We start from the raw sequence: 27,735 nt of genomic DNA, 5'->3' as shown, positions 1-27,735 counted from the left end.
TGGTGTAGTACATAGTAGAATTTTCTCATGGTGTTTAAAAAATCACACTTTGGGATACCATGCCCAGCATTTACAATGACGTTATCCCCCCCAAAAAAATGATGCTAATGCAGTATTTAGTATTTGTTTATCCTTACAATACAATCGACATGAACCAATTGCTGGCCGGCCACTTGGCTTGCTTGAGGATAGGCCTGATGATGAAGCTCATGAGTTATCCATCGCTCTGGAACAGCCCGGATCGAGTTCAGATAAGCATCAGGCGTGCAGGGACCAGTTGCTGCTGGATGGATAGATGATGTGGTGTCCAGTCTTCAGTTATTGTTTTTCAGTCTTGATGATGATCCCAACCAGCACTGCTGCATTTGACCAAGCACCTTGTTCCTTGATTATGTACGTGATGGCCAAACCAACAGCACATCTCATGAATCATGATCAGCGTACGCGTCTGCACACATCTTAAGCTGCGTGTATCATCATTGTCTCATTGACCTGCATATACAGATTTACACCAGGATTTTCCTGCACATGTACATGATGATCAGCTGCCTAACTTCCGATCCTACGGGCTCTGAAACTTTGCTGATGTGTACTGTATTTTCACTAATGGTGGCTAGCTAGAATTCTGCAGTATATGCCATTGTTGGGCAAGATGCATTGCTTGATTAGCTGGCTTGTTCTCGCCGTGGCGGCAGTTCCTCCGGTGGCGCCGTCAACGATGATGACGCCGTCGTCGTCGACGACGACTGCCCCGGCGTTAGCCCGCCGCCAGCGACGGCCAGCAGGTCCAGGTCCCCGCTCTGCAGTATGTGCGCGTACCGGCTGAGGTCCGGGAACTCCTCCTGGTGCGCGCGAGCAGCACTGCCAGCTAAGCTCGTGGCGGCGGTGGCCCCCGGCGCAGCGCTCTGCAGATGGTGGACGGGTCCTGGATGGCGACGTGTGGACGACGTCGAAGACGCCCCGGCCGATTGCTGGCGATGGAGGAGCTGGGCGGCGGCATGGTGGTGGTGGTGGTGGCCCGGGGCGGCGACGAAGACGCCGCCGGCGTGCTGGTGGCCGGCTTGATGAGGTCGGCGGAAGGCGACGGGCGGGAAGTTGAGCTTGGCCTTGGCGCCCTTGAAGCGGAGCGCGGCGTCGTCGTAGGCGCGCGCGGCGTCCTCGGCGGTGTCGAAGGTGCCGAGCCACACGCGCGCCGCCTTCACGGGGTCGCGGATCTCCGCCGCCCACTTGCCCCACGGCCGCTGCCGCACGCCGCGGTACCGCGGCGGCGGCGGCGGCAGCTCCGACGACGCCGCCGTGGCAGGCGCAGCGGCGGCTTGCTGGCGCATCACTGAAATAGCTCGCGCGATTAGTGTGGGTCGATTCCGGTCACATCCAGTGATCCAGATCCATCCATCAGACTGTTTTGTGGGCCACAAGATTAAGTACATGCAGGGGTCAAAGGTTTCGAGATATATATTAAGTATTATCACAAAAATAAAAGCCGCATGAATGGAACTGTTCTTGAAGGAGACATCTGTAATCTGTGTGCTCAAGCCTCCAAGAGATCCATACAGGTTTAGCTCACTTTGTAAAATGGCCACCAATACTTGTATTAAATAATATGGTGTAATCCCTTTTTTCTAAGGCATTTAATCTAGGTACTAAGTTGAAATATTACAGTAACTATGCTTTTGATACCCTCAAAATGGATAAAATATTGTGCAATATTTTTTCTTCTTCAAGATCATGAACAAACATAGCAGAACAGAGGCAGTAGCATGTATCGTTGTTCTTGCTCATCTGCCAATAATTTTTGCAACTTAAGTAGTATATCTAGTTAATGACCAATTTCCTTACAAAAGGCTGTAAATAAATTCTGTCTCTTTTGGTTTTTGCACCTTTTCCTTCTGACAAGACATATAGCGGGGAATGGAGGCGAATGATCTAGACAAGAAGAGGATCGTGGTACACGACGCGCAAGAGACGACGACAGAGAGATTAGACAGCGGGGCCATAGGAGAGCACTGGATAACCTACGAACAAGCTAGCGTGTTACATGCGTGCACGCACACGTACCTGCTTGCTGAAGCTCGTCGTGCCCCAGCACGGCCGCCGGCGGCTGCGTCGCCGCCGAGCCGACGCCGTCGTGCGGCGCGGCCGGTGACGGAGGAGGCCGCCTCCCGGCGCCGATGACGTGCGCGAGCGCGGCGACGATGACGGCGCGCTCCTCCTCCTCCCGCAGCAGCCGGGGCCACCACACGCCACCGCCTGCCGCGTCTGGATCGGCATGGCCCGGCGGCCTCTCGCGACGGTGGGCGGCGGCGGCGGTGGCGGCGGTGCTTTCTCCGGGACGATCCACGCTTGCCTTTCTCTGCGCGGCGGCGGCGACAGCAAGGAGGCGAGCGAGGCAACAAGGCCCATATGGCTCACGTGTCCGGCTGTTAGTCGCGTGGAGGCTTTATTAGCTTAGCGTCTAAGGACATTGACGTTGCAGAGGTAGTAGGAGTCGTAGAGGGAGGTGATAAGGATGGGACTGAACTGAAGGGATGGGGGTGTGAGTCAGTGGGGAGCACTTCAAGAAGGCTCTCTTTATAACCAACCAACGTAGGCCAACTCCACTCGCCCACCGTTACGGCCAGTCTGCGAGCTACCACCTTTACCAACTACTGTAGCTGCAGTGCAGCAGCTTAAAAAAAAGAGGTATTGCGCCTAATTGGCAAATTTATCTTATTTTGGAAAGATCTATTCTGATGAAACAGAGAAGTTAATTTTCTTTATGAAAAAAATAAATCATTATTCAGGTTCTTATAGTTAGATGCATTGTAGCATGCAATTTATATCAACAACGTTGAAACCCTAGATCAATTCACCATTCACCGGAACCGTGAACAGCTGACCTCCACTGTGCCATAAACCTTAATCGGAGATGCGGCTTAACTGTCATCGGAGACGAAAAAAATTCGCAAGTTGGATCAATATAAATCGATGGTTTTGTGGTGAACCGATTTTTTATAAGCCACTGGTTATATGCTCTTACTTGTAATTAAAAAAATAGTACGTGGTCATAGTCTCATAGAAAAAGGTCTTAAAACGATACACTGATTTTGTGTTAGTAAAAGGAAATGGCTGGCCATTTGCAGTACCAACCATGATGGTGGTTACACGGTAGTGCATGATATAGCGCATGATATGTTTCATTATTTCTACGGGTAAAGAAAACCACTGTTTCTCTCTGAAAAATGTGTATGGATGATGGCTGTCATTTAATGGCGGATTCAGGAGGGGGCTGGGGAAGAGGGGGTGCTGCAGCTCCCCCCCCCCCCCCAAAACAAAAGGGACGAGGAAGCCACAAGAAAAGCCAATAAGGAGACGACACCTAGCTCCGCGCCGGACACCCCCCCCCCCTCCTAGCTGCAGCTCCCTTTGGAGAAGAGGAGCAAAAGGGAGGAGGAAGGTGAGGGGGGTGGAGAAGAGGAAGAAGGTTTCAGCCCCCTCCTAGTTCTTAGCTGGGGTCTGCCCTGCTATCATTGGATGGTTACGGAGCTATTCCATACCGTACCGAAGTACGCGTAATCGGTTTGCATTGATGACTTGATGCAGTGTATGTACCATATGCATTTAGACCTTTTATGGTGACGGGTTTAATTTGGCGCCATGCATCTGGAACGCCACATCGGTCATTCATACAGGACCTTCACGTGACAGTATGAACCCAGGGGGCATGAGAAATCCTTGCACTCAACACAAAGAGTCACAGCTAGAATTTAAAGAAATTGGATAGATGTTTTGATTTCTTGTTTGACGTGTTTGTATTCACCAGCAGCTGGCTAGCAGGGCCACAGCTAGAGTATCCAAGATGATCTCTTGATTTTATTTAAGAATTTTATTTATTTATTTATTTATTTATCCAATTGGTGCTTAATAAATCGACCAATTTCCTTGTTAATCTCTTCTCTGGTTGGAGCCAAGATAAGTTTTCATACTGGGCCACAGCAGTACATGCAATTGCAAGGAAGTTTCAGCACGGCATCTCGGGTCAAGTCATTGACTTGGAGTCCCTTCTGTTCACACTCTTTAATTTGAAATGAAAACCTTTTGCTTCTGGAATAAAAAAAAATATCGAATGACGACTTTTTCTTGAAATGAAAAATATTTAATGACAAAGTTTCCTTGGAAAGCAATCAATAACAGATTGTGTCTCAAATTATGGTTTCAGTGTGCTGCTCCTCTCAAGAAAGGGCAATGATGTTCCAACTACTTGTAGCTTCCATGTCTCACTGAATAGCCTTTTCGGTAAAAAAATAAGTTTGTAGTCATTCAAACTTCTCATTCGTGTGGTTAAGACAAACCTCACATGCTCACCTCTCAACAAATCTTCCATTGCATCACTCGAATGTATTCTACTTCTCCCGATTGTAAATATAAGCTTATGTGGGTTTTTCCTAAATCAATTTCTTTTAACTTTGACCATCATATCAATATATAAAATTTTACATTAGATTAGCTGTACAGATTGACATTAATGGACCCACAATGGAAAATATTTTATAATATATAGTTTTTTTATTATAGATAAGATAATTTTATATGTATTGCTATTCAAAGTTAAAAAGTTTGACTTAAAGACAAACCTAGATGGTACCACAACTCTGTCCGTAGACTAATTAAGTTGAACTGATTAGTAGTCAAAAACTGTTAAGTCCATATTGAAAACCTTATAAAAATAAGGAAGAGAGAAGTTGCTAATGATAGAAAATATGAGACATCCACTAACTCCATAGATTAGTTACCTTACATAAGCATGCATGGTGTAATGATGACTATGACCTATGCAACTGGCAGTCTTGATTAATATTTTCACAGCACACATGAATGATTGCTGTACACTCACTATACTGTTCGGGGAGGTTCTTGACTTCTTGTTGGGCATTAATCTCATTGACTTGAATTAAAGTAGCTGTTGGACCAGATTCTCATTCTAGAAACCAAAATGACTTGGGCATCAAGTACCAAACCACTCCACTGTCAAGATATAACAAAATCGACATTTGTACACAGACGACTCCGCTGAATTTTCATTGAATCTAGCTAAAATCGGAGTTAGGAACAGACGGACTCATCATAGTGAACATTTCCTGGCTGCTTGCCTTCTCATCACCAGTAGCCTAGACAGATGAAATAACCGTGACTATTAACACGCACCGCAAGGTGGTAGTCCATGAACAATCGGCTGGCGTGGCATACCATGAAGCCCAACCCTTCCTTGGTCTTGGTCAGGGTGGCAGATCAGTCTGTTGCCACAGACTCACAGTGCCACTACTGAAAGATACCACAGCGCAGCTGGCTCACGCAGAAGGCCAGGTAATAAAACATCTCTGTACTGAGTGCCAAGCCTTCTCTGCAACCAGTTGAAGCCCATCCGATCAAAAACAGTTTCTTGTGAAGCCAAAGAAATAATCACATTGCAATAATAGTTCATTCGTATTCCCACAATCACATCACCAATGAGTCGCTTTAAACATGCAGTGCTCGTTTATGATAACCTTGAGCCACTTGTGCTACAATCTGAACTCACAAAAGCATTGCTCAGGCAGAGCTGATCCCCTGCCCCTGATATATTCCTCTCGATGAGCATCCCACATAGCCTTAGCCAGTTGCTCTCCTGCTAGTCCAGCAGCAGAGTTGTTTGCAAAAGCCCTTCTGCTCAACACTAGTGTCTTCTGGAGACCTTGCATTGTTCTCACTGCAGTTACCATCTTATCCATATTTCCAAAGAAAGTGGCAATGTATGCATCACTGTTGATTGAAACATAATAGTCAAGAGCAGCTTTCGTATTTCCATGCATCCTCTCAAAATCTTCATTAGTCAGGAGAGATGACTTTGTGTATATATTTTTGTAAACGGACGTGAAGCCCTCAAGTTCCATTAACCCATCGCCAGCAGCTAAATAAATGTTTGTGCTTGTAGGAATGCCTAACGCTTGGAGGATAAATGCTGTTTCACTTGGTGTCAGAGGGCACTTGCCGCGGTTCCTCCACAGGCGGGCAGCATCACCTGTCAATACCATCCTACCCTCCCCACGAGCAGCTTCAATGGAGTCCAGTGATTTGGAAGAAAGACCAGTGTATGCACATCGACTGTAGGCGACCATATCTGGTTCAAATCTGAGGTGAAGGGATACGAAGGGTTTTGGTATAGTTTGGAGCAGCTCAATAGCCTTGGATTCCACTTTTTTATTCAACCTGAGTGCATTGTAGCAACCTTGGCAGTAAGAAGCTTTTGCATATGAGGGGTATCTGAAAATACAGGGACATAAATCAGTTAGGCGCAGAATCAACCTCAAAGTGAAGGACTAACATTGCAAATAATTTGGAATCTTAACGCACATACGAGTCTAATAGGATTGCTGACACAAATACAAAGGGCAGAAGATTTAACAATACAAGTTAAAGCACATAAAATAAAGTATAGAAGAGCTAACCATACAAGTTTGGGAGTAGGGAGATACATAATCTGGGACTAAATAGGAGTAAACTACTCGTTACATCTTTGACATTACAGTTATGCAAAATGAATTACTGGAAAGTTGATAATCTTTAGAAGATGATCGGGAGTCAAGATTGGGTAAATTGAAGCAGTTTCAGTAATGTATAGAAGTCACATAACCACCACATAAAAGGATACCCAAATTCTCATAATATATAGACATGCATCATCAGCAAAACAGATTATGCTCCAACTAAATAAGGTCAGGTTCAGTTCACTGCAAAGGAATAGAGAGAACCGAGAAACGGTGATCACTACTTTTGCCATTAACTTCTGAAATTGAGAAAGCAGACCCAGCCAACATATAATGGATTTTGAGAGGATCATAAATATGCTCATTGCTAATGATTGGTAGGAGTAGGAAGGTTATATTTAAGCAATGAAATCAATAAAATACCTTATTCATGAAAACTGAAAAGCAATAAATACAAATTACTTGGTCACATCAGAGGCCAATATCTAATACTTAAGAACTGGTAGCATAAACCTAAATATTATTAAAGCAATGGTAAATACTGAAACAACAATTGAAGCAATGGCGAGAACCTAAATTTTCATAAACTATAATGTGCGGCTTCCAACCCAGCCAAGCTTTTAGTTGAACAGTACTAATAAAGTATGTATATATACTAATATTTTATCACAGTCTTAAGAAGATGATGAATAGCAGATATGAATCAGATGTCATGCAAAACAGTGAGGAGCATAACTTGTGAAACAAACTACTAGCACGCATGACTAAGACCATTGATCCAATGGAAATGAACGGCACATGCCAGGGACCAACTAGATGATTGAGAAATACCTATCTCTTCTTTGATTCGCGGAAGGTGTCAGCGAGATGTATTGATGCTCCAAGAGAGCCGGAAGTACTGATTCAACATAATCAAAATGTCCTTTCCGTTTACTGCAGTCAACCTTAAACGGCTCTTTGGATGCTATCTCTGCTGGAATCTCCTTCACAATTTCTACATATCCTCTGGTCTGCTCAATGAAGTAATCAACATCGAAAACATCTGCAAAGCCACTGACAGAACAGTCCAGTAAGAACTAACGTATGCATATTTCAGACAAGCTGAACTACAGAACTGCAATTCGCACAACCCTTCATTTCCTTGTCTAGCACATACCTAGACTCATTCCAATAGGCGGCAACCTCAAACTTGGGCAGAACCATCGTCGCGTTCAGGAGACGTGCAACCCCAATTCCATCGCATAGCTGCAGAAAAATCACACTGGGATCAGTTGATGGCCCCTTCAGAACTCAGAAGCCCATAATATTAAAAAACCAGAACCACATTTTCTTTATAGAACATCACAAAACTTCTGAAAGTTTAGCACCGTCAGTATTTCAGAGAGTCACTACTCCATGTTGCCATGTGGTTACGATACTGACAACCAAAGCATGTTTCTGATATATCATTTGGACCCCTACAGCAAGAAGCAACTCTCATCGAGATAACCTGACTGCACAATACATAAAGTAAAATGCTATTGCAGTGCAGGAAGGAGGAAACTCTAACCGAGATGCATAACGTACATCACGTCGCAGCTGGTTGAGCCCGCCGTAGCAGTCGATTCTCACGTACCCGTTTCTCCTCAACGGAGCTGCAGAAGAGGCAGAAACACACAACAATCAGTTTCCTCAAGCAATAGGTCCCAACCCAAACTCCCCGAAAAAAACACGAAGCAAGCGAGGACTCACCAGGCACTGGTGCCGTCTGCCACCACCCGCACGGCCTCCACTCCACCAACCGCCGCTGAGCCCATATGACCCGCGAGCCCGAAGCAGGCAGCTCTCTGCCACAAACCGAATGCGAGGTTAGCAATGTGCTAGAACATTATAGAAGGATCTGGGAGTACATGAGGGGCGAGGCGCGTACCCGGAGGCGGGGATGCTGAAGAAGGGGGGAGAGGACGGGGGCGAGAGCAGGAAGTACACGACGGGCGCGAGGAAGAGCGCCGACAGGAGGAACCTGAGGCGGTGCTGCGCGCACCAAGCCGCCGCCGGAGACATCGCCGGCGGGCCTCGCCGCCGCCGGAGCCGCCGGGTGAAAGCGCTGGATCTGATCGGCCGGTGGACGGTGGCGGCGCGAGGAGAAAGAAATCCCACGAGCACACCGGAGCCGAGCACCACTACGCGGTCTGTCAGAGGATGGGCCCCAGACCACGTGCCGACCCCACATGTCATCCACTAAGTATATCCAGAACGGCGGTGGCGTGCGGACCCCGTAGGCCGTAGCCAATAGGGAACGCCCCACTCGCTGGCGCCCACCTTATCACTGGGCAGGTGGGGCCGAAACCGCTCTACCCCACATGTCAGCTTCACGGGAGGATTACCCGTTCGAGGGGTCTGGACGTAAATGGTAGTAAATCCCGAGCGCCTATCGGCAAAACGACACGGGCGCATTCCCACTCCCACCTGCGCCGAGATCTCGGAAGAGACCGCGCCGCAGGATCAGAAGCAGGCAGGCTTCCGCTTCTGCTTCCCCCACCCGAATCCAAGCCGCCACACCACACCACGCACCCCGCCCGCGCCCCCCCCACCCCCCACCCCAACCCAACCCAACCCCTCCGACCCGCGAAGCTGGCGCGCGAGGCGGCCGACGCGAGCGCCCGCAAGCGCAAGGCTGCGGACGGCGGTGAGGCCGCACCCGAAGCCGCCACCACCGACGCCAACGCCGCGCCCCCGATCCCCGCGGAGGAGGAGGAGGACGCGGCCATGGGCGACGTCCCCCAGGCGCCGCACGCCGCGGATGGAGGAGCGGAGGGGGAGGGCCCCCCGGCGGTGCCGGACCCTAACCCTAGCCCGAGCCTCGGCGGGTGCTCGGACCCCGTCTCGGTGGAGCTCTCGATGGGCGGGGACTACTACCGCGCCTGCTGCGGAGAGCCCGACCTCGACATCCCCGAGGGGCCCAAGCTGCCGTGCGTTGGTGACAAGGTGAGAGGGAGTCCCTCTGTTCCTCCAACATCCACTCCTGCCCGCGACCGCAATCAATGATTGGTTAGCCCGCCGTGTGGTGGAATGGGTCTCCATCACGCTTTAGTGTTACAGGCTTGCACTGATCTAGTGAAAATGCCAGTCGTGGTCATCTTTATGAGTCTGGTGGGATGTTGTGATGCGATTTTTGGGGCTGTTAAACGTACTGTACTGCAGTGCAGTTGACTGTTGATAAGCGTGTGTGATGGGGATTTGGACATGATGAGGGTTGTTACTCCATATCATTGTGTTTGTTCAATGATGAACAAAAGGCTATCACTCGACAGGTGTGATTTTAGTGAGAACCTTGTATTTACTTCTCCTCTAGACTAGCATATCGGTTGATAGGGGACAACTCAGCAGAGAAACTGGAGAACCATTTTTTTCATATGCTTTAGTGAGGTGAAATTTATGCTGTAAGTTCGCCTTAGACTACACAGGGTTTCCAGTAAAGTATGCTATTCCTTTTCATGTTCAAAAAGTGTAAGATAGGGCTATCTGTATGGGAAGCTGGATAGTTAAGGAGTGTTTGTTCTCTGCCGACTTGTATGGTTACTGTTTGGTTCATTTCCAGAACAGTTACTTTCTGTGCTTATTCTCATTACTCAGCTATCATAGATTGAGTCATTGTCTAGCCAAAGCCTGCCACAAGTTTCTTTTAGGATATGAAATAGTATACTGAGATTGGTCTGTTATTTAAGTCAAGTAGTTGGTTATAACCTGTGATTTGAGCTTGTCTTACTGTGCAAAAGAAGTTTCAGGGCTTCTCCAAAAGTTTTTAGTCTGCATCACGACTATGTTGGGTTGTGTTTTGCTTATGCTGTTGATCGTCACCTGTTGGTTGAAATTAGCCATACGATGTGCCAAGTTAGTATGTGGTCTGTTTGAACTGGACGAATAGTTGTTTTGGTGTCTTGTTCCAATAAAGGGCTTGTTCAGTTAATCCCCTTCCAAAGGGGATTGGAGGGGATTCAGGGGGATTTTGACTTGTCGGGCATTTAATCCCTCCCAATCTCCTCCAATCCTCTCCAATACCCTTCAAACCAAACAAGGCCAAAAGGGGACAACGCCTTGTTCTGGTTCTAACAAGAGTAGTTTATTATAAAGCACATTTTGTGGTAATGATTAGGCACCATTTCTCAATGATGCAAAAACATATACGAGCTGTTATGACTTATGAAGGCTAATGTGTTTAGATTATCATGGCACTTTCCATACTAATTGTCATGCATCTTGTTAATGTTGCAGGAACCTCTCTCCTCTTTAGCAGCTGAGTTTCAGTCTGGCAGCCCCATTTTACAGGAGAAAATTAAGGTCCCTGTGTGTTTGGCTATTCTAATACGCAATTACTGGATTTTTTGTTGATCTGTTGTTTTATCGTGCCATTCTCTAGTTTGTTCATGTAGTCTCCTACTTGGTCTGCAGTTGCTTGGTGAACAATATGATGCTTTAAGACGGACACGTGGAGATGGAAACTGCTTTTATCGAAGCTTTATGTTTTCCTACTTGGTAGTATCTGCAGCACTTTTCATAAAGTGTCATTGTTCATATTGTTATGTTCTTACCTTATCATTTGCTGCCAGGAACACATCCTAGAGACACAAGACAAAGCTGAGGTTGATCGCATCATGATAAAAATTGCGGAATGCAAGAAGACGCTCTTGTCTCTCGGATATATCGAGTTCACTTTTGAAGATTTCTTCTCTGTAAGTTTATTCAGTGACTTTTGCACATTTGCTGACTCGGTTCCTTTTCCGATTTGATGTTTTCCTGTTCATATGCTTTACATTCTCTTGGCTGTTTGTGGGTTTGTCTACTTATGTGCCGCAATCACTGTTTGTGGGTTTGTCTTTTTATGTACCGCAATCATTTCCAGATGATTTTGGGGTATTTGCCTTGATGAGTTGGCTTATAAGCTGTCTGATATCTGTATTTATTATAACAAGATTGGTTTGGGTTATTGTAGTGGATACTTGTTGTCTACCCTTTGAGAATTGTGGATATGCTGCTTTTATGTGGAAAATTAACTAGATACAACTTATTTTAGTTTACTCAGGAATACTAACCTGCCTGTCTTGGAAAGGTCATACGCTATCAACTAGAGACAAAGTATGTCAGACAACGTTTGCTACAGTACTAGTGCAGAAGGCTGCTGGATGACTGTAACTCATGTTTTACTGTTTAGTGGCTGGAGTCGTGCTGCCGAATACTGTTTTACTGTTTAGTAACTCATGTTCAGTTGAAATAAGGGTAGTTGATAATCACAAAAACTCGGACCTTGCTGACTATGGAATCGCAAGAAATCAAACTTTCTTGAAAACAATGTATTCCCTCTGATGAAAAATAATCCTAAACTGCTCATATGTGTGGTCGGAAGGAATATTCTTTTTGCACTGCTTGTAGCTATTATAATCTTGCCCCTTTCTGAACAATGCTCTCTCATTTTGCTCAGATATTCGTTGATCTGCTGGAAAGTGTTCTACAGGGACATGAAGCTCCTATAGGGTAAATATCAGAGTTGTATTTTGTCCTGCAAATGCATATGAATGTAGAACAGAAGTGTTGAGTTGTTGATATCAAAGGCCTTTTCATTGAACTGTATACATAAAATATGACACAATACCTATCATCATTTTTGTGCTTCTTTAGTAAGTCTGTTTGTCTTCTGGCATCTTTAGGCCTGAAGAGCTTCTAGAAAGAACCAGGGATTCACAAGTTTCTGATTATGGTTTGTACATCCAGATATTCATACTCAAAATTGCTAGACTGTCTTGCCAATACTATCTAACACTGTGATCTTCAGTTGTCATGTTCTTTAGGTTTGTCACTTCTGGTGAAATTCAAAGGAGGTCTGAGTTCTTCGAACCATTCATATCTGGCTTGACAAATTCGACTGTGGCTCAGGTCAGCTCCATATTCTCATTGTCACATGTAGAATATGGAGTGCTTAAATTATATCAATGGTCATTTGCGTGCATGAACTAACGTTAACTTGTGATTCTATTTGTTACTCCCTGATCAATAGTATCTGTGGTGATTGGCAATCATAATAAAGTTTTCTTTCATTGTTGGCCCAAACTGTTTTGTAGCATATATAACCATTATTCCTGGAGGGGATTTCTATTTCTATTAACTAAAGATCATATAAAAAACAAGTTATATATCATGAGGTAGCATCAATTTGAGCAATTAATTTTTCGATTGGTGAAGTTTATCCTGAGTATGAAAATGTTAGGATAGGAAGAAACTTTATGCAGCCGTAAGCTACTTCTTCTTGGGCTTGAAAAATTGTTGGTCACTTTTGTTTCATTCACTGAATCTGTACCCTATTTCCATGAACATTTCTGTTAACATGCAGCTAAGAGAATGACCCTGATTTGTAAATTGGTGTGCAGTTCTGCAAGGCTTCTGTGGAGCCTATGGGTGAGGAAAGTGATCATGTGCACATAATTGCCCTATCAGATGCATTAGGTGTACCGATCCGTGTTATGTACCTAGACCGAAGCTCTTGTGATACTGGCAATCTGAGCGTGAATCACCATGACTTCATCCCTTCGACCAATGCTGAGGGCCCCGATGCTGCAACGACATCCACTCCTGCCACTGAGAAACCCTACATCACTTTGCTCTATCGGCCTGGTCACTATGATATTCTCTACCCAAAGTGAATTTTGCTCATGGTTAGTTTCATGAACTTGGTTGAGAAAGCACTGTTTAGAACTCTGTAGTCATGTTTCGCCTGGGTGCTGCCAAAGGTGGCCTTAAACAAGGGTACTTGAGTTCTTGGGAAAGCTACTAGACTTGCTTGTTTGCTAGTGCCCTCGCTCGATTTAGTCGTTTTCTACCTGGTGTAAGTCTTACTCTGGTACAATGATTTAACATTGTGTTGACTGCAGAGTTCTGTGGACATGGCTACTGATTCAGTTTTTCTTTTCTGAATTTTTTACCTTTATTTTTCATACATAGGAAGCTTCATGGTCACTTTGTATGCTGTCTATTTGTCAATCTTTGATGCATCTTCATGGTCAATTTTTTTTTAATTGACGCTGGTTGGCACCTCATCTTGATCTGGAAAGTTTGTTGGGCTCTGGTTTTGCGGCTTCCCTGTACTATCAAATCCTGCTTGATATATTCCTGGGGAATTTGTGAGATCTGATGCAATGTAAGGATTTACGAGCTTGGCTGCTTGCTGAAGCCCAAATGTTGGGATTTCGGGTGGAAAGTTCTGTATGTAGTAGGAAATTGGCGGCAAATCTGCACTCGCCAATATTTATTGGATTACATTTGATGGAGATGTGCTGGCCTCTTTTTTTTTTGTACGGGAAGAATTGCTCCGGTCACTCTTTACTCATCGTCATAGGTTGGGCATGAAGTGACACAAAGTTATAGGCAAGGCCTGTCCATGTCAACCTCCGTGGTAAAGAGATGGAGCAAAAGGGGGTTGATTTGCGTCTCCAATCTGTTGAAGACATGGACACCAATCTGTTGGAAGACGTGAACCTGCGATAGGAGAGAAAGAAAGGTTGACAAGCCTGGAGAGTTGACCCCTTGCATGCTTCTTTTTGGACCTCCATCGTGCAAGCATTTTTTTTGTTCTTACCGGGTGCATTTTTTGTTGTTGTTCTGCATGCTGAAAGGACAGGTAATTAGACTAGAGTAACTAGACAACTAATGAGAACACATATGACATATGCACATTTAACCCAAGGCAATGGTCAAGTGAAAATAATGTTTAATGGGCTTGGATTTTTTGAGTATATCTCCATTCTCCAACTTTACTCTGCCGTGAACATGTTACATGTGGCGCCCTGACGTGAACGTAGCAGTCTTTGGCATTTGCCAAGCGGGAGAATCTGTCACTGTCCACTGGGGCAGGATGCAGGACTGCAGGACACAGAAAAAGAATCTGAAGTGCAGTCACTACTGACTGCTGTTTCCAGCACCTGAAAATAAAAAAAGAAGACATTTTCCTCCGGTTCTGGTGATCCATCTTTTTGTTCCCACGCCCCGGGGTGGTTGCCGCTCTTTTGTTTCTTTTTTATCTGGCTAATATCCACCAGTATGGCAGTATCACGTCATCTAATTTACAAGGGGACAAACGGGTTTCGTCATGTCGTAGGAAGTCAGGAGGAAGACAAAACAAGGAGCCCTTGGATCAGATAATGCACTTTTTCACATGCACAAAGAAGATAATAAACCAATCCTCCCGGGAAAAAGGTGCCTTACGCGCAAATCTTGTTTTGAGAAAATCATGGAGCGTGCATGACAGGGAGATGGACAGCTAGCAGTTTTTTTAAGGGAGCAAGTGTGGCAATCATGAACATCATTTGACAAGAATCCAAAATCTTGGTGTGAGGAGGACTGCCGGTTGATTGGATTGGAGTGGAGTGGAGTGAGCTGAAGTACACCTGATCATTTATCGGGTCGGGTTCAGGTTGGGTTCTTTCATTTGTCGGGTCAGGTTCAGGTCGGGTTGTCAGATTGGAACCCGCACCCTCACATGGTTGGGTCGGATTGGGTTCGTTTTTTAATTTTCGGGTTGGGTTGGGTTTTTCAGGTTCTAGGTCAAAAAATTTTGGTCCGCGCCCAACCCGTCGCATGGTCGGGTCGGGTCAGATCGGGTTTTTTCGGGTGGGTCGGGTCGGATTTGTTGGGTCAGGCGGTTCATGATCAGGTCAGAGCTGAAGTGGGACTGATCTGGGCGGGAATGAGAGTTTCAGGCCATCATGAGCACAATGGGCCGCGGAATCTCCGAACAAGCTGGCGGGCAAGGCCCACGTGGCGGTAACCGGGAAAAGCCAAAACTCAAGGAGGGAGCATTTTTGGGTCCACCCATGCGCCAAAATCTCTTCACCTTTCCTCCTACCAGTCCCTCTATGCAAACACACTTGAAGGAAGAAAAAAAACGAGAACTGTTATTTGAAAAGTATTTTTCACACAAATAAGCGCATTTAAAATGAATTTGTCGAGTGTACTAACACTAGGAGAGTTAGAGAAATACTCCCTCCATTTATGTTTACAAGGCACGGGCACAGTCTTCCAAATAACACTTTAACCATTCATTTATCTTGTATTATATTAGTTATAGTTATAAACTTATGATCATTGTAGAGTATATTTGATTACAATTCCAATTGTATAGAGTTTATATTATAAAAATAAAAAAATAATAGTTAAATTATTGGTCAAAAATTGTAAAGTTGTAAATAAAAACCGAGAGAGTAGTACTGGCAGAATAGACCGAGTGGCGGCGTCATGATCACTGTCGCGTTAGTGGCAGCGGCCACGCCTAATCTCGTATCGAGATGAGTAGCCTGCGGCCTTGCCACACTCTCCCTCCTGCCTTTCTGCAAGTGGTGATTGCAGTGGCGGCAACGCATGATGGCAGTGGGGTAGCATCATCCCTTTTTATTAGCAGCTACACCATCTCGTGCTGCTTAATCTAACACGAGTCGCCCCATCATTTGCAGATAATAACATCAAATTACACAGTGATTTTCCAAATCTCCCCAAAAGGATCCGACAAATTAGAGCTGCAACACACGTAGAAAACGCAAAAAGAAGATCAGGCCTGGAGCCACTAAAACAGTAACCATAACCATATGCTTTGGCTTGGCGCGTCGTCCATCAGGAGCACAGTTGTGCGTGTCCGTCCAGGCCGGGCCCAACGCCCAGTTGACACGACAGTGACGCGAGCTCAAGACGCATGGCGGGCGCATGATCAGCTTGTCTCTTCTATTGGTCTTGCCCTAACGCAGCGACGATATTTGCAGATTGCCAACAGGGTTTTTATCATATCCATTTGTCATGCTGCCACTGGCCTACCTCGCTTAGCAGGGTGACGTGGCTAACTAGACATAATTCACGAAAACTAAAAGAAATTTCTAGGCAGAAAAGAAAAACTTTCCGGCCGGCTCCTTTGTCCTTGGCTCCTTGCATAAAAAAAAATGGCGGTACGAATAAAATAAATAAATAATAAATAAAATGTAAGCTAAATACTAGTCCCTGCCCCCACAGACTAGTCCTGAAACCGAATGATTAATTAAAACGTAATTAGCCTGGTTAATTAGCGAGGACCAAAGACTAATTAAACTCGCCAGTTGCCACCTCTCTCTTCTCTCTCCTCCCGAAGAGGAGGAGACAGAGGAGCGCACCGTTATTTTCAGCATTCCACATTTCCACCTCGCTCTCCACTCCTCCCTTCTCGGCGAGCCACCCGACCAATTCCCCCACCCCCCCGCGCTCCACCCGCCACCCAGATCGCCGCCATTCCCCGGGAACACGGCGACGACCGCCTCGCCGCACGTTCTCCCCCTACCTACCTGCCTACCTGCGCGCGGCGGCGGGCTCGGGTCCCGGCGGCGGCCGGAGGAAAGTCACAGCCGGCGGCGAGGGGGTGGCGGCGGGTTGAGACGCGGATGGGGAGGTAGGAGGCGGCGAGGCTGCGGAGGTGTTTGGTGGTGGTCGTGGCAGCGGCAGCGGCAGCCATGTATTTTGCCAAGCTCGATGACTCGCCCATGTTCCGGACGCAGGTGAGAGTGGCACGGCACGATCCTCCGACCGGATCTCGGTTCCTAGGGTTGACGGGGGGACATGAGGGCGCGGGCGTCCGCGCGTGCCACCGTTGCCTGTATTCGTAGCGGCTCCCTGGATTCTGTCGTGGCGGGCGGCGGGCTTTGATCCCTGCGGCTGCGTGCCTCCGGGCTCCGGCCAACTTTTATTTTATCATTTTTTTTTGGGTTGCGTCGTTGGCGCTACCGCACATGGCCGCTGCTGGATTGCGGCTAGCCGCTTCTCTTCTCCGGATGATGGTTGATGCGCCGCGCGTGCCCAGACAGAGCCTCCCCCCTTTATCTAATTTTTTATTTTTGAGACTGCACATGGAAGGCTTAATTCCTTCCTTGTGCTTCGGCTTCCACGGATCGGTTGGTCAAAGCATTGTAGGTTGTGGTTTGTTTTATTATTCGTCCCTGGGTTGTCGTATGCTCTTGTTTTCACTCTGTGTGCCTGTGTGCTGCGCATTCGCGCTTCTGCATTGTAGCATGTTGTTGAATTGTCACTTTGTCAGGTTTGAGTGCGTCGGTTTCTCTTCGGAGAATGATTGTGTGGTTTTTCCAGGGCAGCAAAATGAGTGGTTACTAATCAGTTTGATTTCTAGAGAAAAGGGAATGTTTTCTGATTTTTCTTTAATCAACATCAGCAACTAATTGTGCATAGTGCTGCGACTGTAAGTGCATCCGTGGCTGCTTCAGATTTTTCAGTGCAGTATCTTTTATTTTGGCGTAGACTGTGAAGTTTTATTAACACTTGACACAATGAGATATGAGACGATTTTATTCAATTTCTGGAGTTGTTTCAAATTTGATGTGAATTCTTCACCAAAACAAATGTGCATTTTTTTTAAAAAAAATCTATAGTGCACTTCACAGATAGTGTCTTTTCTCTTGTTGATATCTATTTATGATTACATTGCTGCATTAGCTTGTCAATCTTTGTGGAACTAACTAGACATGGTGGTTTTATTGGTGGAGCTTCCATTTTTCTAGATGAACTATTTCCATAATATAGTCTCATAATTTTGTAATGTTTTTGCCAATTGGGCATACACTGCTTCATATACTATTATCTTACTCATTTTGATGTTTCTTAAATGAAATAATAGGTCTTCCATTTTGTGAATGGGTTCATGAACTTGCATGGCATTTTCAAGGTTTTGAATTCTAAATATGTTGTTTAGCATAGTGTAAAATATTGCTTCTTCAAAGAGATTTTATAATGTTACCCAATTTAGTAGGCATTGGCAGGAGAAACAACATATGCATTTTATATTCTATTCCAAATCATTAATATTAGTGCATGAATGAAACCTTGCCCCTCCTCTGATATGCACCTTTTTGTTCCCCTGGAAACAGATACAGTCACTTGAGGAGGGTGCTGAATTGCTGAGAGAGAGATGTTTGAAGTTCCATAAAGGTTGCCGCAAGTATACGTAAGTGACCATTCAAAGCTCATTAATGTATTTTCTTACAGGGAGTATGGTTGAGCTGCAATTCATTCCCCTACGTTACACCCTTTTGTTGCAGTGAAGGACTAGGGGAAGCATACGATGGAGATATTGCATTTGCAAGCTCACTTGAAGCATTTGGAGGAGGCCACAATGATCCAATTAGTGTTGCTTTTGGTGGTTAGTCACCTTTTCACCCGATTTTTCTAACAGCAGTTACAAATTTGCCATTTGTGTATGCAGTAGATTTTTTTTCTTTCATATTTGCTTTGTCGTCTTCAGTATTTTTCACCATTCCTTGTATTTAAGTTCCTTCATTTGTTAACTGACTTATTTTACTTGTTTTTCATTCACCACATAAGAGTAGAGTGGAGTTTAGTGTCGTAAGTTCGTCTACTAAGCATACCAAATGTTTGTTTCCTTTCCAGGACCTGTCATGACTAAATTTACAATTGCCTTGAGAGAAATTGGAACATACAAGGAAGTCCTGCGCTCCCAGGTAGTGCACTTCCGTTTTAGAATGCGATTATGTGAACTGCTTCAGCCAATTCTATTGCTCTCTTTGTATTTAGACACCTATCAATTTAACCTGGAGATTGATTCTTTTGTCTTTTTTCATGAGCATTGTTGTACTTTCTACCTTTTTGTGTTGTTTCCTGCTAATTCGGATTTCTTGATCAGTGAACATAAAAAAAGCACATTTCTTAAAGATTTATGTGATCCTATTCACTTATGTAGTCTGGTTGATGTTATGGCCAGTTGGCCACAACATAGGAATGTGGCTTATTTTTGCACCTTGTTGTCATATGGTCATAGTCAGAATTGAAAAAGACGCGTCATTTTGTGTTACTAGATGATATTAATGGCGAGGAATTATCATGCTACATTAAGATTCATATTCCTTTTTTCATACAATTTTCATGTAATACTTGTCTTTAGAGTGGCATGTGATGTTTGATGTTCCTTTATTACAAAAATCCAGCCTATCTCATTTCATGGTATATCAAACTTTTATTAATTTAGGTGGTCTAATTTCTGATTCGGTTTTCTGGCAGGTTGAACACATGCTAAATGACAGACTGCTGAATTTTGTAGATATTGATTTGCATGATGTGAAGGTACTAGTATTATTTGCTATTAACACAAAACTGTGAAAAAATAACAAAGAAAATAATCGAATGCCACACTTTCCTGTTTAATACATTTTTCAGGATGCTCATAAGCGTTTTGACAAGGCTAGCCTTGCATATGACCAGGCAAGTTATCTTTATTGTGCTGTTTCGTGCTTGTAATGTATTTATTATTTTTATTTTCATGTCACAAAATAATGGGGGAGACTTTCCTCTTTCCTCACACATGAATATTTCTGTGTGATTTCTGTGCTGTTTCTTTAGTGATTGATAATGAGTTAGCTTATTGAAGTTGAGAATTGTTCTACTCTAGGTGTTTTCATACTTTTCTCCTGATATGCTGTTTTTTCATAATTTTTCTGCAATACTTTGTTGCATAATTGCGATGTTATCACATTTCAATTTTTAAGAGCGACTATACGATTAACTTGTGAACTGGTTGTTTTGGTCATAGATTCGTGAGAAGTACCTATCATTGAAGAAAGGCACACGACCAGACATAACAACTGCGATCGAAGAAGTAAAAATCTTTCTTGTTCAACATTTTACAGTGTTACACAGAAGTTAAGGCAGTCACCCCCCCCAAACTAACTTGCATCTGTTAATATCTAGGAGCTCCACAGTGCTAGATCTTCATTTGAGCAAGCTCGTTTCAACCTGGTATAGGCTGCATTGTCCCTTACTTTGCTCCTTAGTTTCTCACTCTGTGCCTATATGCTTATCATGCCATTGTTTGCCATATCCATGTCAATCTCTCAGGTCACGTCACTTTCCCACATCGAAGCAAAGAAGAGATTTGAATTTTTGGAGGCTGTTAGTGCGACAATGGACTCACATCTTCGATATTTCAAACAAGTACCGCCTTATATATTTTACCTCGTGGTGTAGCTATCTTATGCATGAAATGAGATTAATCCTATCAATTGCTATTCATCAGGGATATGAACTATTGCATCAAATGGAGCCATATATTAATCAGGTAACACTTGAACCATTTCCCTTTGTACTTTAGTGTTGCTAGCTTATCATGCATCTGAATGCTTTGTTCCAGTCGTTACATAATCCTAAAATGTAAATATTACTACCCAACATTTCTGCTTTCAAGCCACCAGTTGAGACTTGACCTGTTTATTAGTTGACCTGTATGCCAGGAAGTTCTGAGATGGATCTGCCATTCATTGTCATTGTGCTCCAAAGCACCGGTGACCTTCACATGGGTCCAGTTCTTGAGTGCACAGTCACTTATATATATTGATTTTGATCTTGATTATGAGATAACAAATTCAGGCGATCAAATTTATTGGACCTAAGTCATCCCCATGTAGCTAAGAACTGACACTTTTTTAAGGAATAATTACATGGAACAGTAGAAATAGATTTTATCACATGGATCTATTCTATAACAAAAGCCTCTATTGGTTGGTGCTCACCCAATTGATTAATTCTCTCTTTTTGTTGCATTTCCTTTTTATGTTACATAGCATTAGAGCCAAATCCTTTACCTTGTCAATCAGCCATGCTCACAAAAAATTTATTATACTGCCATGTCTGGGAATCTCATTCTAACAGAGATTTGTTTACTTATTCTCTGTTTCATTAAGATGAGATTTTAATTGTTTCTTCAATTTTGCTTCTACGTAAACTACTCAAAGTATGATGTCGACAAAGACTTTTTTCTTTTAACCTGCTTCTAAATTCTTCTGCAGGTTCTTGCTTATGCTCAGCAATCAAGGGAAAGGGCAAACAAGGAACAAGCTTCTCTTGTAGAGAGGATGCATGAGTACAAAAGGCAGATAGACCGAGAAAGTCGGTCTTCTGTAAATGGTTTGAATGATTGTTACAATGGTGACGGAATACCAACAATCGGTAGGAGTTCACATAAAATGATTGAGGCAGTGATGCAGTCATCCACAAGAGGCAAGGTAAGACATTCTGATCCATGGGGGAAAAACAGGTATGACAATTTTAGAAAGAAAATTAACATCGTGATGTACTACTTTCAGGTACAGACCATTCGTCAAGGTTACCTTTCAAAGAGATCGTCAAACTTGAGAGCCGATTGGAAAAGAAGGTTCTTCGTACTTGATAGTCGAGGAATGTTGTACTACTATCGCAAACAAATTACTAGGCCACCTGTAGGTCTCCGCTGTAACATTTGGTGTTGACATAATTAAGTTGGAATGGCTTTTATGCATTCATGATATATTCAGTCCCATCCTTTTCTCAACCATTTTCCCTTGATCTTATAGGCCGGTTGTTCCATCCAAAGAGGCGTTAACCCCCCTGAACATGGTTCTGGGTTGTTGAGTAGATTGTTCTCTTCTCATTACCATGGTATTGTACATGATGAGAAGTCTGTTGCACGGCATACTGTAAATTTGTTGACATCAACCATTAAAGTTGATGCAGAGCAATCAGATCTGAGGTTCTGCTTCAGAATTATTTCACCCACAAAGGTCTACACACTGCAGGTATAGCACAAGATTATGAACAAAACTTTCTTGGTGGATATGGTTAAGTCTTTCATACTTAATGAACACATTTAGTGTTTATGCAGGCAGAGAGTGCAGTAGATCAGATGGATTGGATTGAAAAGATAACTGGTGTTATTGCTTCTCTCCTGAGCTCACAATCCCCAGAACAGGTTAGTAATGGATGACCTCGGTTTGATTGATTTATTTGAATTCAATTTATAATACTCCGCTGTTCCATTTCAGTGTTTTATGTCAAGCCCTAAGGGCAGTGGCCATGATAGGAGTGCCAGTGAGAGTAGCTCCTTTAGTAGTTCAGTGGAATTTGAACCTTCCATAAGCGATGATTTGGTACTGGAGAAGAACTCTGGAAATGGGCAGCATGATGTCAGAGGCACACATCATCACAGAACTAACATGAAACCTGAAAAACCAATTGACTTGCTTAGGAAAGTCGATGGCAATAATATGTGTGCAGATTGTGGTGCTTCAGAACCAGATTGGGCATCTCTAAACCTTGGTGCCCTTCTATGCATAGAGTGTTCTGGGGTGCACAGAAATCTTGGAGTGCATATATCGAAGGTAACTGCAAAACTTATCTGTTATTCCTTTGTAATAGAACAGCTGTTTATCTTTTTGACGTAAATACAGCGAGGGAGGCCCCCGCTGTGTAGGATTTTATTGAAAACCAAAAGAACTAAAAAGGAAACTGTACAAACTGCCAAAGCAGTGAGAGAGCGGAGAGGGCTATACACAACTAAAAACCAAAATATCAAAACCAGAGGATAGAGCTGATAATCTACAGGAGGTCTATCCAACTAAGGAAAGCCGCTCTTCTATCTTCACTGAGTCTATGAGCTTGTAGTAGACTTTCATCAATGAAATGCTGTTTCCAATCTTGCAAGCTAGGCTGATTTCTTTCGAAGATGAGATTGTTCCTTTGCTTCCAAATTTGCCATGCCCCAATTATGAACGTTTCCATATAAAAGGAGTTTGGGAAGTTCATCTTGGCTGAAATCAACATGTCAGAAATTCTGGTGCGTGTTCCAGTGAATGCCAAGAAGTTGCCAGCAGTGTTTACTAAAGGTGCAACCAAAGAAAAGGTGGAAGGCAGTTTATTCTGTATTTGCCTGACATAAAACACAATTGTAGTTATTTCCTTCAATCCTATGATTCTTCCTTTTCAAGATGTTTCTTGTGTTCAATCTGTCCGTGAAAAGAAGCCAGCAGAAAACCCTTAACTTGTTGGAACACCTTGACTTCCCGATCCATAGGAAAGGTTCAGGGGGGTGGATGTTTTGAAAAGGAAATTTGGAAAACTTGGCTGAAGAAACAGTTGTTTATCTTGATGGGTCATGCACATAGATTGATTGCTGCATGCAACTAATCTTTAAAGTCTAAAAACTTGTTTCAGTTTGTGCATGGCATCACATGATTTTTGGCTCTGGTGCAGTGGTGCTATCACAACTACAGCTGCGACACATTTTGGTATTCAGAGATGGATGTGATTGTACTTTAGCCCAGGAAGGAGAGTCAATGCTTACATATAAAAATGAAATTCTCTTATGCGCATATGGCCAGGTGTGCCCCCCACCCCTTGCTGTTAGCCAACTTTAGTGCTTTTGTCATACACGTCACATGACAAAGGGGGCTTTTGGTGGCTCAGCTCAACTCACACTGTTAGGATCCATTAGCAATCCATCAGCCAGCTAAGCAGGGGGTTTTGGGGGCACATGCCCATATGCGCAAAGAAATTGCTCTCTAACTTTAAAATATAAACCTGAAATCTGAAGCAATTATTTTCAAACTTGTAAAGTCTAAATTACTTAAGGGGCTATCTTCTTACAGCTGAGTATCATTTTCACATTGCTATTTTTGGGTAGGTATATATATTTTTCGATTCAGAATAATAACTAAAATACATGCATCTCATTTCAGGTAAGATCTCTGACACTTGATGTCAGAGTTTGGGAGCCATCTGTAATCAATCTCTTTCAGTCACTAGGCAACATGTTTGTCAACAATATTTGGGAAGAGATGTTACCTTCATCAAATAACGGCCGTCCTGATGATAATTTAAGGTAATATTATGAACGTTTTGAATTTCTTTATGAAGTGTTCGCTGTCTTCTCTATTGCTCTCAAAGTAACAAACTTGCAACCTTGTTTCTTTTGCAGTGTTGATGGATCAGACACATCACAATACCTCTCTGTTAAAAAGCCAAAACACAAAGATGCTTTCTCTGCCAAAGAGAAGTTTATTCATGCCAAGGTACTCGCCACATTTTGTAACTGTGGAACTGCCTGTATTCCTTTCCTCTTAAGCAAATGGATGGGATGTCGAAAACTAAGTTGTCTCAAGGATCCCCATGATAAGAATGATTGTATAAATATGACTCCTTATGGTTTACTACCTAGAGAACTCTAGTCTCTATATGGCCATTGCCAATTAGGATGTGCTGCCAGTTCTGGACCTACCTTTGTTGATCTAAGTCCTTTCCATATAAGAAGGCTTTAGCAGCATCCACATATTCCTTTTTTTTTTGGTGAAAAAAGCTCCTTTTCTCCCAGATCACACAATTAGCTTGCATTGCATAATGAATTATGAAACAAAGGAAATTCTCTGCTTACCTCACCACTTGTGATAAGAAAATTTCACCTGATAGCATACATGCTTGGGTTTCTCTCTCTCTTTTTGTGCTTTATTTTTTTGAACTGTTATGGAAAAGAACTATTCCATGATCTTTAGAAGCAGATTACAGACCTCATAAAGATGAATCAAGGATGTTAATGCTGATGTGATTTTTGTAGAGACAACATGGCCCTATAGCTTAGAGTTGATCGGATGGTTTATTTAGTTTTATTGGCCTATATGCAGCACCTCCTTTTTCCTCATAATTGTAGATCCACATCACGAGCCTCTTGTATATATGCTATTCATAAACTGCCTAAGTTACTCTTTGTGATGTTACAGACAGTAAACATTATAATGATAAAAAAGGGTAAGAAAATAGTGGTTCATCCTGCATTTTTCTGGGTATCTTTATCAGTATTCTTGTCAGTCAAAAAACAAGTGCCATCCAAGAATGTGTTTGGTTAAGCTATTCTAACTTCAACAGATTATATTATTTTTTTTCATATTAAGAGCAGCATGCGGAAATGATACACGTAAGCTTGTCAGAAGACTAGCTTTCAATAATGTTTTTTATATTTCAAAAAAATATTATTACAATTGAAATTGGTGACCATATGATGTATTTAGAGATGATGTACAATTGTGGTCACAGAGGGGGATGCATTCTTGGCAAGATGCTTGAACTTTCATAGCAAGTTTCTTCAGGCACTACCCAAATGCTCATCAACAATGATCGAATGCCCATGAAACCATCTGAAAATGAGTTGCATGAACCAGAATCTGTTTAGTGTTATCACATGGTTTGATGTGTACATTATAGGCCTATTTGAAGATCTTCAATTCGCACATATATTTAGTGCCATATATTCCAATGTGGTATGCTGACATTTTTTCTTTTTTATGGTGTGAATATTCCAGTATGTTGACAAAGAATTCATACAGAACTATAGCATGGATGAGAGTCAGCTAGCTCAGCAGATGTGGAATAGTGTATCTGCAAATGACAAGAAATCTGCATACAGTCTTATTGTGAGATCACGTGCCAATGTAAATTTGGTTTGGGGAGATATGCCTTCTAGTTCGTGTTTGACTCTTGGCAAAGCACTTCAACTAGAGCACCCAGCTTCAACACCTGGTGGTAGTCCTAGATTTTTTGATTGCAATTCTCATGACAAGATTTATGCGGGAGAGCCCCTTTCCCCAGCTAGCACAAGTTCACGCACAGATGACATGGAGGACAGTTGTGAAGGTCTCTCCTTGCTTCATCTTGCATGCCGTGTTGCAGATGTTGGTATGGTTGAATTACTATTGCAGTATGGCGCTAATGTAAACATGATTGATTCAAGGGGTCGGACACCCCTTCATCACTGCATTTTAAAAGGAAGACATCAGCATGCTAAGCTTCTCCTCTCCAGGTATGCAAGAACCTGTAACTCAGGAATTTGATCTTGCACAACATGTTTATTTTGTCAACAGGGTTGATGCGAACCACTGCTAGTATAACACTACATAATCACCATCAGAGCTCTGTTTTGCTTAGCGACTCGGAATGATCTAGCAAATCAGCAAAAATGCAAATACATCTCATTTTCCTTTCTGTTTCTATGCAGAGGGGCCGATTCACAGGCCATGGACCAAGATGGTAGAACAGCATCACAATATGCAATCGACTGCAGAACAACCGATGAAGATATTCTTATTTTGTTAGAGGACCATAGTTGATAATCTTGCTACCACACCTTCAGTAAATCGAAGCCCCCCACCTGGTGTGGTTGACTCAACTAACATGGCTCCAGTCCCGCATGCATCCCAGCTTGTCTTGCAGATAATCCAAGTTTGTGGCATGAGAGCAATTTATGTATATGTCGTTCTGGATGGAGCTTCCGCAACATGGCGGCCGCGTTGTTTGTTTTTCATTTTTATCCTTTTTGCTTCTTTAGCATCAGTGGTCCTGATTTAATCATCTGGCAAACGGTTTGGCTTTGTTTGCAGATGATGCAATAGTAAGCTTGTAAATGGATCTGGTCATCTTTCATCATGAAGTAGCTGCCCTTAAGATGAAAGATGATTGTACATATCGAGATGTGCCGTTGTGATCTTGTGATCTATGGTGTGCATAGTATATACGACAGTTGTGCCCAGCTCAATCGAAATAGATTGCATTATGTTGTCCGATGGATCTTTTTTATAGTTCTTTTTTTTCTTCGATACATAATACAATTACAGGCGCTAATGTTATGCAGACAACGTTATGAAAGCTCACAGTGTACCTCTAAAAAACGCTCACATATAGCCTTTTGAAGCTCAACCAGAAGCCCGGAGTATGTTGCACATAACGAAAGATAGAAAGAAAAACTGCACGATGCCTACAGAAGTTAGGCGATTTAATTTTTCATCCCATACGCTTTTCTCACATGACACTTGCAGGCCTTAAGGTTTTACCTATTATACGTGGATTATTGCTGCCAAACGTGGATATTATTATATTGTTCGAGCTTTTTCAACAAAAAATTATATTGTTCAAGTAGTGCAGCTGTTGTGCCTTGCAACTTCGCTGCATCTGCTAGCTTCGCCTTGAGGTTTTCCTTTTTCTTTTTGAAAGGGCGCACTAGATGGCTTTTCTTGGGTTTGTAATGTTCCTTTCCTAGACCCACCCTTAGTCTTGTTGCTTTGTTAAGTAGATTTAATTTAATCCAGAATGAAAGAATCTGTATGCGCCGTGCCAGGCTGGCCTTCAGCATAAATTCGCTATGATTTTCTTGCACTCTAGAAAATTATATTTTTCATCCCTCAAACATTGCAAAAGTGTGACATTTATCCTCATGTTTCATTTGGTGCAAATCAAACCCCTCTACTAAATTGGTGCATTTATCATCCACCTTAATTTAACAATGATTTAGTGCAATCTAATGGCAATTTATACCGCATAATCACCTGATTAATCCTTGCTTAGTGATGTAATATGCTGAGTCGAAGATATAAAATCT

At 43.2% G+C, this 27,735-nt stretch overlaps 4 protein-coding genes across 4 annotated transcripts; 2 read left to right on the top strand and 2 right to left on the bottom strand.

Annotated features, from left to right (window-relative positions):
• Nucleotides 1-364: 364 nt before the first annotated feature.
• Nucleotides 365-2,558, bottom strand: LOC111257551 (ethylene-responsive transcription factor ABR1-like). Its single transcript, XM_022827323.1, has 2 exons — nt 2,059-2,558; nt 365-1,330 (listed from the first exon to the last, which is right to left on the bottom strand). Exon 2 carries the CDS (start codon nt 1,326-1,328, stop codon nt 666-668), a length of 663 nt encoding a protein of 220 aa, XP_022683058.1. The 5' UTR covers nt 1,329-1,330; nt 2,059-2,558; the 3' UTR covers nt 365-665.
• A 2,119-nt stretch (nt 2,559-4,677) lies between these two features.
• On the bottom strand, nt 4,678-8,865 carry LOC101774376 (uncharacterized protein At1g04910). Its single transcript, XM_022827322.1, has 6 exons — nt 8,413-8,865; nt 8,235-8,329; nt 8,070-8,137; nt 7,660-7,748; nt 7,335-7,556; nt 4,678-6,279 (listed from the first exon to the last, which is right to left on the bottom strand). Exons 1-6 carry the CDS (start codon nt 8,718-8,720, stop codon nt 5,541-5,543), a joined length of 1,521 nt encoding a protein of 506 aa, XP_022683057.1. The 5' UTR covers nt 8,721-8,865; the 3' UTR covers nt 4,678-5,540.
• Nucleotides 8,866-9,082: 217 nt separating this feature from the next.
• LOC101773979 (ubiquitin thioesterase otubain-like) lies at nt 9,083-13,455 on the top strand. Its single transcript, XM_004973973.3, has 8 exons — nt 9,083-9,470; nt 10,758-10,823; nt 10,935-11,018; nt 11,093-11,215; nt 11,962-12,014; nt 12,188-12,237; nt 12,313-12,413; nt 12,905-13,455. The coding sequence occupies exons 1-8, from the start codon at nt 9,252-9,254 to the stop codon at nt 13,175-13,177; spliced, it is 969 nt and encodes a 322-aa protein (XP_004974030.1). The 5' UTR covers nt 9,083-9,251; the 3' UTR covers nt 13,178-13,455.
• Nucleotides 13,456-16,647: 3,192 nt separating this feature from the next.
• On the top strand, nt 16,648-26,923 carry LOC101773567 (ADP-ribosylation factor GTPase-activating protein AGD3). The gene is made up of 19 exons (XM_004973972.2): nt 16,648-17,041; nt 18,422-18,498; nt 18,593-18,693; nt 18,942-19,012; nt 19,569-19,631; nt 19,725-19,769; nt 20,098-20,163; nt 20,256-20,303; nt 20,403-20,498; nt 20,581-20,622; nt 21,350-21,565; nt 21,647-21,778; nt 21,893-22,114; nt 22,201-22,287; nt 22,361-22,696; nt 24,053-24,195; nt 24,292-24,385; nt 25,667-26,163; nt 26,359-26,923. The coding sequence occupies exons 1-19, from the start codon at nt 16,997-16,999 to the stop codon at nt 26,468-26,470; spliced, it is 2,493 nt and encodes an 830-aa protein (XP_004974029.1). The 5' UTR covers nt 16,648-16,996; the 3' UTR covers nt 26,471-26,923.
• Nucleotides 26,924-27,735: the final 812 nt, after the last annotated feature.

This window comes from Setaria italica, chromosome VI (assembly GCF_000263155.2).
Source record: "Setaria italica strain Yugu1 chromosome VI, Setaria_italica_v2.0, whole genome shotgun sequence".
Taxonomy (NCBI): domain Eukaryota; kingdom Viridiplantae; phylum Streptophyta; class Magnoliopsida; order Poales; family Poaceae; genus Setaria; species Setaria italica.
The sequence above is the reverse complement of the archived record's forward strand: the minus strand, read 5'-3'. Positions and strand labels throughout refer to the sequence as shown.

What these genes read in the sequence shown, in the direction of transcription:
- LOC101774376 (XM_022827322.1), bottom strand. Translation starts at nt 8,720, where the DNA reads ATGACATGTGGGGTCGGCACGTGGTCTGGGGCCCATCCTCTGACAGAC. An exon ending in TCAACCAGCTGCGACGTGAT is followed by an intron (nt 7,749 to 8,069) that starts GTACGTTATGCA and finishes ATTTTTCTGCAG; the next exon opens with CTATGCGATGGAATTGGGGT. An exon ending in GCCTATTGGAATGAGTCTAG is followed by an intron (nt 7,557 to 7,659) that starts GTATGTGCTAGA and finishes CTGTTCTGTCAG; the next exon opens with TGGCTTTGCAGATGTTTTCG.
- LOC111257551 (XM_022827323.1), bottom strand. Translation starts at nt 1,328, where the DNA reads ATGCGCCAGCAAGCCGCCGCTGCGCCTGCCACGGCGGCGTCGTCGGAG.
- LOC101773979 (XM_004973973.3), top strand. Translation starts at nt 9,252, where the DNA reads ATGGGCGACGTCCCCCAGGCGCCGCACGCCGCGGATGGAGGAGCGGAG. An exon ending in TTTTACAGGAGAAAATTAAG is followed by an intron (nt 10,824 to 10,934) that starts GTCCCTGTGTGT and finishes CTTGGTCTGCAG; the next exon opens with TTGCTTGGTGAACAATATGA. An exon ending in CAAATTCGACTGTGGCTCAG is followed by an intron (nt 12,414 to 12,904) that starts GTCAGCTCCATA and finishes ATTGGTGTGCAG; the next exon opens with TTCTGCAAGGCTTCTGTGGA.
- LOC101773567 (XM_004973972.2), top strand. Translation starts at nt 16,997, where the DNA reads ATGTATTTTGCCAAGCTCGATGACTCGCCCATGTTCCGGACGCAG. An exon ending in AGCAAGCTCGTTTCAACCTG is followed by an intron (nt 20,304 to 20,402) that starts GTATAGGCTGCA and finishes TCAATCTCTCAG; the next exon opens with GTCACGTCACTTTCCCACAT. An exon ending in TTGGAGTGCATATATCGAAG is followed by an intron (nt 22,697 to 24,052) that starts GTAACTGCAAAA and finishes ATCTCATTTCAG; the next exon opens with GTAAGATCTCTGACACTTGA.